This window comes from Homalodisca vitripennis, chromosome 5 (genome assembly GCF_021130785.1).
Source record: "Homalodisca vitripennis isolate AUS2020 chromosome 5, UT_GWSS_2.1, whole genome shotgun sequence".
In the NCBI taxonomy this organism is placed as follows: domain Eukaryota; kingdom Metazoa; phylum Arthropoda; class Insecta; order Hemiptera; family Cicadellidae; genus Homalodisca; species Homalodisca vitripennis.
Genome location: NC_060211.1, coordinates 61656227 through 61670002, shown reverse-complemented (window position 1 = coordinate 61670002; position 13776 = coordinate 61656227). Strand labels below are relative to the sequence as shown.

General features: G+C 32.5%; 1 protein-coding gene across 1 annotated transcript in view; it reads left to right on the top strand.

Moving 5' to 3' along the window:
* The window catches only part of LOC124362283 (succinate dehydrogenase [ubiquinone] flavoprotein subunit, mitochondrial-like), a 37791-nt gene extending 24610 nt beyond the window's left edge, over positions 1-13181 (top strand). The window contains exons 8-13 of the mRNA XM_046816643.1: positions 580-775; positions 1426-1623; positions 3685-3876; positions 8057-8200; positions 8764-8877; positions 10641-13181. Of these exons, the coding sequence (XP_046672599.1) occupies positions 580-775; positions 1426-1623; positions 3685-3876; positions 8057-8200; positions 8764-8877; positions 10641-10727 (931 nt within the window). The 3' untranslated portion in view covers positions 10728-13181. The remainder of the gene's footprint in view (positions 1-579; positions 776-1425; positions 1624-3684; positions 3877-8056; positions 8201-8763; positions 8878-10640) is intronic.
* Positions 13182-13776: the final 595 nt, after the last annotated feature.

Sequence of the window (13776 nt, the reverse complement as noted above, 5' to 3'; positions counted from 1 at the left end):
TTCGAGATAAAAAATTCTGGATTTACCCATCACAGTTATAAAGATTGCCAACATGGTGTAAGGACAGGATGACCTTTACTTGCTGTGTTGATGAAATTGTGATCTCTTATTCTTTTATTTATAGTTGACCTTAACAACTTTTATATAATAGTCTCAGTGGTAGCGGAATAACTTCTTTTACAAGATTAACCATACACAGAAGCCTGGCTAAAACATCTGAGATTAAAATCGTCATTGCCAAAATTTACGATTTGCTGACATGAAACATAGGTGGGACTGAATGTGTTGCACACTGATAAATAGTTCTTATACTAAAATCCCTCAGCAATACCTTGAACATTTATGTGATTAAGTTTCACCAAAAACTGAATGTTGCTCAGAAATTTCATGAATCCTTGTTGAACGATTATAAAAACAATCACAATGAAAATCAGTCAACTAATACAACACTGTTTCCTTTATTTTAGCTGTGATTTTGAATCATCCATACAAGTCTTCCTTACACTATCTCAGTAAATCAAGCGTGGACTATAGCAAAATCAGTTTCAGTTCCAAGTCTGATGAATGTGAACTTTCCAGGGGCTGTGGACCAGACAAGGACCATGTCTTCTTGCAGCTACACCACTTGCCCCCAGATCAGCTGGCTACTCGTCTGCCTGGTATCTCAGAAACTGCCATGATCTTTGCTGGAGTGGATGTCACCCGAGAGCCTATCCCAGTGCTGCCAACTGTACACTACAACATGGGTGGTGTGCCCACTAACTACCGTGGACAGGTATTGTGTCCATTTTATCACCAAATAATACTTTTTATGTCAGTTAAAAGATTCATTTACATTTCAGTTAAAAATACATTACCCGAGTAAAAAATGTAAACAACTAAAATAAAAATTGTAAAAATTGAAATTTTATTCTTTGTTTGAAGTTTATTTTTGAAACATAATGTTACTGATTTTTTGTTTCACTGAACGATGGCAAATGTCCAGAAAAATCCTGAAATTTTATTGTTTATAAATCTTTCTGGTATTTCAAAAAATCACAGTTTTATTCTTTTTTTTATTATCAAGTAAATAATCACATTACCTCAAAGTTGTTTTTAATAGAACATTGATAAAATTTAACGTAATGTTGTAGATGAAAAAACAATTTCGTTAATGTCTTAAAAATTACATTTTTAATAAAAACTATTATTAAATTAAAGCTGTATTTTCCCAGTTTTATAAGCTGTCAGTGTCATATGTCTTTTTAAATAATTTTTAATGATAGCATTAAAAATGCCTGAAACAACTACAGCATGGAATCCAACAATTAGCAATCTCTAAACTGTGTCTTTTACTGACATTCTTGCCTTTCCGAACAATTCTTATAAGTTGTTAATTAATCCCAATATAGTTGCAAAAAAAACCAATCTATGTGTGAATGACAGGTGTTAACTGTGAAGAACGGCAAAGATGCTGTAGTGCCCGGACTCTACGCGTGTGGTGAGGCTGGCTGCTCATCAGTCCATGGAGCTAACAGACTTGGAGCCAACTCTCTTCTGGACTTGGTAGTCTTTGGCAGAGCTTGCGCCAAGACAATTGCTGAAGAAAACAAACCTGGAGAGAAAATTGGTGAACTTAGCACTGTAAGTTGATTACTTGTGCATTATTATAATTAGTTTATATAGTTTAGTTTGGCACACATAGGAAAGAATCAAAAGTATTGATGTATAAATCTTATTTCCAACCAATTTTATTATATGGAGCAGAGACGTGGACGTGGACTAAAAATGATTTAAGCAGATTGCAAGCTGCAGAAATGAGATTTTTAAGAGGGGTAGAGAAGAGTACAAGAAGAGATAGAATAAGGAACGAAATAACTAGAGAAAGATTGAAGGTAGTTTCTCTGCAAGAGACAATGGAAGGAAGAAGAATACAGTGGATGGGGCATGTGAAGAGGATGGGAGATAATAGAATGCCTAGAATAGCACTGGAGAAGGAGGAAAGAGGAAGAAGACCAAGAGGAAGACCGAGAGGATGATGGGAAGACCAAGTGTGGAAAGACATAGAGAGAAGGGGACTACAGAAAATACAGGTGGAGGAAGAGGAGACCTGGAATGACAGACAAAAGTGGAGGAGGCTTTGTACGACGACCCGTGATAACGGAAACGTCTGATGATGATGAGTTTGGCACAACAGTACACCTAAAAATAATGGGTTGCTGAAAAAAGTCCATTTATGACAAGGTTTGCATAGGATTCCTCTAATAGCTGCAAACCTTCCATCCAGCGTGTATGAACATGTGAGCACACCGTTATAGCGTTCATTTCTGTTTTCAAATTTGTAAAGATATACATTTATTTATATGTAATTGTGTTGTGTACTGTGTTTTATTTTAACCCACAACTAAATGTTAATGGATGGATACATGAAGATGTTGCAGTGTTGACAAGATTCTGTGTAATGTCACCACAGGTAAATTTATAATTTATTAATATTAATGATGGTCTGGCAGTAGGAATGAACCTCACTTCTACCTTTGTTTAGTGATGGTAATGATTTGTAAAGCAATCTACAAAACTCAACCTATTACAGTCACATTTACCAGGCTGTAAGCCAGTAAAATTTAATCTAATTAAAATTGTTTTAAATTTTAATGTTATACATTTATATGATTATATTGAAACCATACATATAGGTTAAACCTACTGTTTACTGGAATCTATTTTTTTATTTGTACCAAAAACAAGTACTCAATCCTTCTTTTAAACATCAGAATACCCGCAATAAGATTATACAAACTGTATTAATAAAAATGTTGTATTATATCCTGCATGTACTATTTAGAAACATGTAAAAACACTGTAACTATTTAAAATTATTTGAATCTACTTCCATTTCAAGATTTAAGCATATGTTTAAGCGTTAATTTTTAAGTGAATTGAATATCATACAGTTTCAGTTTGCTGAAAGCTCAAACCTGGACTTAGAGCTACATATCCATAAGTTCATGTTTAAGAAATGAACTAAAAAAATGTTAAATTATTAATAAATAGATAAGTAAATATATCTTTTATTTTGTGTTTCTTAATTCATTACAATTGGCTTACAGAACAACTCACACCAAACTTACACTCTCTCAAAAAAAAAAATCTGGTACCAAGTACTATACTTAAAATTTACTGTGATGGTGATACTAATTTATAAAGATCGCTCCCAAGTCTCATGGCCTTGGGATTCATTCAGTTTGTCATTATGTTGCAATTAGTTTCCGTTGGAAGCATGTTCAGTTCATCTAAAGATACATAGTCAAAGCTTTCAGGCAGAAAATGAAGTGTAATGTAGAGTTCTGAATACTATGTTGAGAGTACCATATTCTTTAAGAATCCAGGCAACAGTAAAACTAAAAAAAACCGCTGATAAAAACGGAGATTGCTTGAGATTCAGCTTTATAGGTTGAGGCAACGGATGGCCAGTGTCATGGATAATCCTCCAAGATATACTTGGATAACACAAATAAATTTAAACAGTTATTATTCCTCTTTTGAGCCTGCCCACAGATGTTTTAATTTAATAACTTCATTATGTACAATAAAACATTTTTCATTCCTTGTCCTGGTTCTAATTATTGTTTTGTTTCTAATTGGAGCCGTGACTGTAAAAAAAATTATGCAACAATTCTGTATGTCTTTTGAATGTTTTTGCAGAATGCAGGAGAAGCGTCGGTAGCCAACCTGGACTGGATTAGGTTTGCCAATGGCTCAGTGTCTACAGCTCAGCTCCGACTCAACATGCAGAAGACCATGCAGACACATGCTGCGGTGTTCCGTACAGCTGAAAGTCTGCAGGAGGGCTGTCGCAAGATGGACTCTCTATACAAGTCACTTTCTGACCTCAAGGTAAGCGATGCACAACATTTATTCTGGTATAGCACTGTATTATTGATAAAAACAGTCTCCTGTGGATCTTTTAGTACAACATACAGTAAAATTTTAACCTAATCCCTTGTTCTCCCTACTACGCAACAATATCTTGCCATATGATACATTCACATTTTTTATCCCCATGAAGTGACATGTGCTATCATCGAACTCAGTGTTCTTCATATAGAAATGAAACTTTATGATCAATTTCAAGCCTATAGGCCAGTTCGTCTTTGATGTATCTCCTGCGACAGACAGACAGAAATAAAAATTGTTCAGTCCCTTGACTGATAAACTTTGCTGGAGCTCAGCCAATTAACAGTAATTTTGATTGTTTCATCCTGAAACTATTCATTTTCTTCATGTAATCATGATTAAGCATTATTTTGTAAGATTAGACTTCAGTCTGCTAGCCCCCATTGGTCATTTAAATTCGAGGTTATCCAATTCAGTGGTTATCCAAGATCAGGCATTAGTTTTACTGAAAATTAGTTAAACAGATAAAGTTGAAGATATTTGTTTTCATATTTTCATTTTTGATAGCAGTTTGAAATTTTACACTTTATTTTGATGGGAACCTTTGAGTAGATTTGCCCCTCCCCTAAACCCTTACTTCAAATTAAATAAACCAACATTTTAAGATTTTTGTTGTTGGCTACACTGCAATGGTTAGAAGATGGTATTGCTAAATTTCAAATTCCTACAATATGTTTTAAAAAGTATTATCTCATGGTGTGAGTAATGAAATCTAATGTGTAACTTTATTGTATATATATAAATGTTGGTTACCTAAAATAGAGGTTTTATTCAATTTTTCATTTTATGTGTTTAAAGTCACATGATTTGCTATGAGGTGGTTTTATATAAAACATGTTCATTGTTCTTGGACATTAATTACGTGGGTTTTGATAGTAGGTAGGGCAGGTTTATATTTACAGGATTGGAGGGATATTTCTCGTTTTTAACATAAATATATACATACAGACATGGGATATTTCATGCCCACTGGGTCCTTTGTCAATCATAGAAATTCTGGACATGGAATACCTTCCAATCTGGTAAAGGTATGCCTGCTCTTCCTATTCTATCATAAACCTCATTTGAAACCTAGTTTTTTGTCTCCTTTAACCCTCCATCAGGCGCTTAAAATTAGAAACACCATCAGGCGCTCACGGAGGTTTCCTCCAGGTTAGCGAATAATGGATATCATAGTCGTTTAAACTGTTTTTATTTGTTTAAACTAGCTGGAGACTTTCGTCAAACTCTTCCTGTTATTCCAAGAGGAACTCCAGCTGATGAACTTAATGCGTGTCTCAAGTTATCATATTTATGGAGGGTTTAAATTTGTTCACACTGAAACAAAATATTAATTGCAAAGAAGCATAAAATTTGTGGCTGAAAGAGCAAGAAAGTATGAATTGTAATAAAGGTAATTAGGAGAATAACATCTTGTTGAAATTAAATATATTTTTTGTCGCATTATATATGTTTACAAAGAACAGCTGATTAAAAATTTGAAAAGACTCTTTCACTTAATAACATATGTTTGCTGCAATGCATTTCTTACGGGTATTTCTGTAACCAGTGGGGCGGAATCCTGAATCGGGAAAGGGATAAAAAGTATCCTATAACCTTCTACAGATCAAGACGAACAAATTTAAAAAAAAATTAGGCGAATCCGTCCAGCCGTTTATGAGTGATGCTGTTACACACGAACAGTTTCATTTTTATATATATATAGATATTCATACTGATTTAATTACAATGTAATATATTCGTTTTTAGAAATTAAATAAAAATTACTCTCTTATGTAATGAATTTTCCAAATAAGAAATTTAAAATTTAAAAAAATGTTATTGTATAATAACAAGATGATTTATTTTAAGGAATAATGCAATTAATTGTAAAAATGTTTAACCTACTGTAATAATATATGGAAATTAACTTAGTTTTTAACTTCTTACAAAAACAACTTACTTCAATGCTTGAGATATTATACAATAAATTGTAATGTCAATTATTACTCTAAAATCAAAATTTATTCTTTACTAAAAATTTTTTTAAACACTACACAAAGTTTCAAAACATTTTCCTTCTGGTTCTTATAACGACAATGTTCACTCCATAAACAGTACTGAAATGTTCCCTAGCACACGGGTACTGTACTGACAAGTCTCTCGTCTTCAGTCTTCATTTCACAAAATTCAAATAAAATATATTGTAAAACTTAAAAAGAAACCATCACAGGTCACACATTTAGGCGCACACGGATTATTACTCCATAAAAACTAAACACTATAAGGCGCTCACGGAGATTTCGTCCAAGCACTACAAACACAACATCGGGCGCTCACGGAGGAATCATCCAGTCTCGCACGGAAGTAGACCTCATACTGACAGATTTTGACAAAGATAAGCGGGAGGCTATTGTTTCGCTTCCCCGAAAGATGCTCGTGAAATACACTGCGGGAAATGACTGCCAACATCAGAAAAGTAGTACTATTTTTAATAATAAAAAATACACGGAGGAAAACTCCGTTTAGCGCCCAATGTAGGGTTAATCATAAAAACCTGACAGGTAATGTCAAAGAAACTTTTTAAATCTGTATATTTTACTATAAATGTATTCTAAACAATTGGAAAAAATACTGAAATTATCATAAATCAGATATTCACGATTTACTGGTAAAACCAACCCCATATTGATTTCTCTCCTTATTGATAAGTTTAGTGTAAGTTTGAGAGCCTGTGGATCTGTAGAACCAAACTTTTGAGGATAAAAGCATGTTTAAAAAATTAAGTTGGGTTTAATTTTAATTGTGGTAGATTCGAAATTGTGATCAAAATCCATAATTTAAAAAACCTAGTACTTATTAACCTACAACTATTACTATGGTAAAAATTTGTTCCTCTTAAAGTTAGGCAGATATTAGAACTACAGGAACTGAAACTCACTCTGTTCAACATAGAAGAGACTTGCAACAGGTTGATTTTATGTAGTGATTGGGATTGAATAACATTGATTTGTCTAACCCTAACCACTTCTCTGTTGCCTTTATTTCCCCAATTAAAGAGCTAAAACAAAATTTAAGGGAATATAAAGGGGTTTTATCTTCAAGGGAAATGTGAAGGAGGGTAAAAAATAAGTATGTGACAACAATTATATGACTTATTTTTTAATTTACTTCAAATTATGTTGTACCGTATGACGATAACACATGGGGGTGGTGACTTCTGAGGTCGTAGTATTAAATACTCGAATTGCAAAGTTTACTTATAAGTTCAGTTTAATTATTAATACTTACAAGCACCATTTTTAGATGGTAAAGGAAAAGTATGTAATGCCACGTTGCTGCCAATTAGAATATAAGAACTGAAATGTATATCTGCTAGGTGGGCCTAAAATATCCAATGTTGTGTGGAATTATGCCTACGATGTTTTACTTTATAAAACAATAAGATTCCACTTCCCTTCGCAATATGTAGACTCACAACCCGGGCGTCGGCGTCTTGGCACGAGACTTTGAAGCTGTAGTCTAAGAATGGTTAGTAGAAGTTGGGAAAGTGGTAGCCATCTACTCAAACAACACGTGAGATACATCAGCTACGTGAGCTACGTGAACTCGCCTAAAACAAATTCGCGACGGTATTAGCCATTTAATGATACAAATTACTTATTATTCGCCATAAGGATGACGCCACAAACTTTTATCTATCTCAATCAAGCAAATAAAAGATCTTCAAGGGTACGTTACTTTACTATTTCAACTTTACGTTACATTCATCTTTATACGTTTGGCATCAAAGGGCTAATTTAATAATACGAAAAGATAAATTTTACTTACGGACAAAGCGCGTGAGGTCTGATCGGTCACGTAGTTGGGCTGCTACAAAGGGTTAGAAGAAAATATTAATACGCGTGCCAATTAGGTAGTTACTCCACCCAATAATTTAGTTCCGGAACATTGGATGTAAAATAATATTATATTATACTGGCTGACTTGGTTGCGAAATTTACATTATATGAAATTTAATTAACTAATTTACGGTACAATGTAATAACTAGAAATAATTTTTGCAGAAAACTTACTAGTAATACATACATTTCAAAGATTTTATTTGTATATTATTTACCAGTAATGTTGCCTGTGATAGGTGTACGATAGCAGCATGGTGTGGAATACTGACCTGGTGGAGACTCTGGAATTGCAGAATCTTATGATCAACGCAATGCAAACTGTGTATGCAGCTGAGAACAGGAAGGAGTCTCGAGGTGCCCATGCACGAGAAGACTTCAAGGTAAAACTGTCAGTTCAGTGTCCTTATTTAGTTGGCTTGAATTTATTACCAAAATAGCCAAATTTTATTTTCCAAATTGTTAGGTTTGAAAAATATTTTTATTGCTGTCAAAGGGATTTGTGTAGTGGATAAATAAATGATCAGAAGACAATCGGTGAAACAACTATAATAGTTACTGTTCCTAAGAGGGGTGACAGCTGAATGCTTCTGTTTTTACAACAGCCTGTAAACACATTTTTCAGATGTAACCACAAATTAAAATGGGTGCAGCTCTTAGCTGAGGAAAACTATCACTTAATGTTGCGCCTTCTTCCGTTAAAAAAGCAATATAATAATTTTCATAAATAAGAAAATACTATTCTACTAAATACTATACTACACTACTACTATATTATTTCTAATACTATTTGTATTAGAATATAGAGTAGTGTGTTATTAATTTGATTATATGCCAATATTATTGTTTGTAATGTTAAGTATTACCTGTCATTGAATATTGGTACCATAAATTGTGTAGTTGGAAATAGTTTTTTATTGATTCTTATGCATGTATTTTTATTTAGACGAGGATTGACGAATACGACTACTCCAAGCCCCTTGAGGGACAAACTCCAAAACCCATGGAACAGCACTGGAGGAAGCACACTCTCACCAAGGTTGACCCCAAGAATGGAAAGGTAAATTTTGAATGAAAAGTAAAAAATATTAAAAGCAATTAAATATATTTTACTCCTGATTGTGAAGGAATCGGATATTTAAACCTTCAGTGGTTCATTTACATTGCTTTAGAAGCAATCATGCTAATGGAAAGTTTAATTACCAACAAATTGGCCATTCAGCAGTGGTATAAACAACCAGCTGTTGCTGTATTCATAGCTCATACTTACTTGATACTAGTAGAATTTGTGTATTCATCTCATCATTTAGCAACCGAATTATACTGAATAACAGCTGCACCAATAAAGTAGAACTGCTGAAACCAAATAAGGGCAGCTCTGATTTGGACAGCTCTTCCCAACATGGACATTTTCTGCATAGTAAATTAAAACTAAATTTGATGTGCCTGGAATGTTCTGAATGAAATTATGTACAATAGACCTAGTGTATAAATTCTTATAAAAATTGTATTTTTACTATTTAAAAAACTAACTCCATGCAAATATTACAAATTTGGCTAAATAATGAACAGCTGTGTAGTGGGTTTAAGTCAACAATAATGGCCCGATACAGTCCAACTGCCAGGAGAAAGAAGTTGGCAGTAATGCAGTGGAGGATTTGAGGGGGTAGGTCCATATGACATGGATCGTCCGTGGGGGTGAACCTCTTTGGCTAGTGCTGTTCTACTACCCTCTGCTAAACATGAAAACATGTATGATTACAATCTATGGAGTGAGGGCAAACAGTCTCCCAAAAAAAACCAAGGAAATGCATGCAAACATTGTTGGCAAGTGTGATTTGGGACAGGAAAGGAGTTCTTGTTAATTTCTTAGAACGTGGCACAACCATAAATTCTGCAAGGTATTGTGTGAAACCTTGCAGGTATTGTGGTTGGTCTGCAATCTGAAATAAGATGTGAAATAATGATTCTGGTTTATCTTTGGCTACAGCCAAACATCTTCTAATAGTAAGTGGACAATTATAACCACCAAGGTATATTTTAACTTTAAAAGTGTTGAGCAACTAAGTCATGCCCAATCTCTACATTAGGACTTTAACTTGGAAGGCTAAAAATATACACGTTTCCATAAACATTAACTAGCAATATTTTTCTTACTGAAGCACATAGTGTTTGAGAACTGATTTAAGTAGAAACCAATGTTATTTCCAGTAGTAGAAGGGTATAATTTTTATTTTAAATTTCATAACCAATGAATTGCTTATAAAGTTTGTTGAGTTCCTTGTGTCAATTAAAGCGAAAGCATGAAAGTTTTATCACAATCGGAACTGTTACCTATTGAACTAAGTATTGGCTTCTTTGGTTAAGCTAACGTGAAGCTTATTCCTCAAGGTGCTGGAAAAATGTAATTTCTGTCTGTCTGTCTGTCTGCACAATGTCCCGAAAACGAATTGACCTGTAGATTTAAAAGTTTGCATGATATTCCATTTCTACCTAGACAAGAATGAGTTCTGTGATGTGCAATGTCCAACCAGGAGGTTGGGCAGAGCTTCGTTGAAGCCCATCAAAGTAGGCTGGTTCAATTTCTCTTCTTTTCTGTATGATTTTATATCTATCAGTCTGGCCGCAGGATATTTAATAACTGATTAGAGTTCTAGACTTGAAAGTTTACATGCAACATCGATGAAGCCTGTTACGTGACACGTTGTGTGCCATACTCCTACCTTAATGATAAAACAAAAATAGTTTAAATATAGACATTAACGTAAAAGTGCTTAAGAGCTACCATGTATTACATTTAATTATGGTTATTTAATTTTTCAGGTCACAATCGAGTACAGGCCAGTAATTGACAAAACTCTGGATGATAAAGAGTGTGCTACTGTTCCACCAGCCATTCGTTCTTATTAAGAAGTTATTTTTTAGTTTACGGTGCTCTGTCTAGTAACGTAATGGTGATCAACAGTACTTAATTATACGTAGGAAACACAACACGTAAGTGATATATGGTTGTCTTAAATAGCTAAACATGCTTTAATTTATTAGCAAAATACTTTTAGCGATTGAAAATTACACATTTAACGATCTCTTAAGAATGTTATTGTGCACTTTCAGCATCACAGTTGTGATAAAAAAGCTACTTAAAAATGAATTTCTCACAATTCAAGTAGAAAAAATTAAATATATTATAATGTTAGTGTGGTTTAATATTTTACATCCTTTTGTGGAAATGAAATAATTTAAATGAAGATGATGGAAATATTATTGACTATAAATACCAAGATGGTACAGAGGATGGTTTGTTAAAAACTCATTTAAAGCAAATCTGCAAAAATTTTATTCACCAATACTGTTTATTCGTATTGTTAACACAGACCATCCACTAGCAGATTTCAATAGACATAATGGTTATTTATAGTCTTTTTTGTAACTCATAAGCCAAATAGTACTATGTGTACTGATTCTAGCCTGTAGAAAATATTTTTATTTGTTTTTAAAACCTATATACACGTATATGTATATCGATTATGTGTTTGAACATACATGTATGCACACATGTATGTATGTGGACATTTGCCAGGCTGTACGCTTAAACAAATTTTCTTCCAACGTAGCACAAATTTTCCTTTCTGAATTATCTTGAATAAGTTTGTTTATAGGCTTGGGAGTTTGTTAATGGAACAGTGGTTTTTGGGATTGGTTTTCATTCATGAAAAAACGTTAATTAATAGGCAACCAGATATACTCACCTAAACAGAACATTGGAAGGTATACAAAGTATGTCACAATTTATAATAGTATAGCATTTATTTAAACATTATATTTACTAACACAAATACCAGTATCACAATGTGAACATTTCAAAATGAGTTGTAAGGATATTTTAAATAAATTAGCTAACAGAACTAATATAAATGCATTTTTGAACATTGTTTCAGTTATATTTTGTACTAAGTGATAAGCTTAATAATTGTACTTGAAGCGTAACTTAAACCTATGTTCACCAAGTGAATTCATCTTTTCAATTGAAATGCGTGGATTATAATATTTTATGAAAATATATAATTGTTAATATGTGTATATGTATCAAAACAGCAATGTAGGTAGGTGATTATTCAAAACAAAAATATTAAACTTTTCAAATTGTATCAAGAAGACAATAAAACAACGAGACAAAATAATAGTGCTTATTTCTAACAGTAGATGGCTGAGAATTAAGAACAACTAATGTTCATTTTAAAATAGGTTTGAATTGATAGGCTGAAAGCCAGGGGTTGTTACTAGTTTATAGGAAAATCAGGTGGCTTGCCTTGAAAATGATCTTCAAGGTCCGCTGATTAAAAGAACATAAAGGTAAACATATTTTTCACAGATTTAGAAATTTTCGATTGCACTGCAATCTTAACTCAACTAGTGGAGAACATTCTAATTTTGTATTGCACAATAAAATGCTATTATTATATAACATGTTTAAATAATTGTTTGAGTGTTTATTGTGATTGTAATTTTACCAGTGCTCCTTTTAGGTGGGGTTTCCTGGTATTTTATGGGATCAGATCATAAAACAAGTATAAACCATGTACATTGAGATAAGATCAATACTTGAGACCTTGAATTCTATATGGATGAGTAATCTTGAATTACTAACAACAGAAAGCTTATTAGCTATAACTTAGCCAGGGATTAAGGGTTTGGTAAAAATTAACAAATTTTTCCATTATCAGTTATTTAAGATTCATATTCTTATGATTGGTTGAATTCTAACTCATCTGCAGAGAATTGTGAATCTCATGGCAATGAGCTTATTTAAAAATATCTGGTTTTCATTTGATATTCATAATTTGTTCTCTGCAATTTAGGGTTGACTCAGAGTACAATTTACATGGTTAAGAAATATTTCAAATGTAATGAAGCTTATCACTTTTCAGGAAATAAAACTAAACCATGTTTAAACATGCATTTGAAAATACAATTTACTTCATACTTGGAGTTGGCACAAAATAATGATATAAAACATGTCATTAATTACAAAAAATAGCCAAAACGTTCATTTTTGAAACAAAGATCTGATATGTGTATTTTGTGGCAGTTTCCCTCTTATATCATTTAAAATAAATTTTTCTACATTTTATAAAATAATTTTAAACTTTTTCCCATTCAAAATTGAATCTCAGGTTTTTATGTTTGTAATTGCATTATTGTAGTTATTTATTTTTTAGTGATAAACGGTTAAGAATCAATAGTCTGGTTTTTTATTGTGATTGATTACTGTAGTAATAATCTGTTACGTAAAGGTTAAGGCATCTATTCTATTAGTGATGTACATATATTTAATTTGTGTAAATAAAGTGTATTAAAACACAATATGGTTTTGTCTTATGTTTCAATAACCCTTTCTATACCAGAGGTAATTCTTAAAATATTGCTCTTAACTGTCTGTACCATATAAATTCCCTTTATATTTTAAAAGTTCCCAACCCATAAAAAACTTTTGGTATGTCTACATCACAGGTTTGGGATTGTAGTTTCTAAACATGTGGAGTAATAATTATAGCTACATAATAACACAAAAACTTTATTTAAAATTTTCTGAATCATCAAATGTTTGAAACAAGAATGTACATTTTGCATTTACAAGGCTAACCTAAGTGCAAAATTTTGAGAAAACTGGACAGAAAATATGAACTATGTTTACAGACAAACTTTTATATCACTTTCACTGCATATTGAATGTAGGCTTCAGTATGTGCAGTCAATTACAATTGATGTCAATTTATACTAATCCTACTTTTACAGCCAAATTTTATTTGTGCTGTAATTAATACACCTAAATACATGAATTTCTATTTGATACTACTTAACACAACGATGTTAACTTCTCTACATTATAGCCAACAATACGTCAATATTTCTACCAATAACTACATTTTCTAATTATATTCCATTTACCAGCTAAACC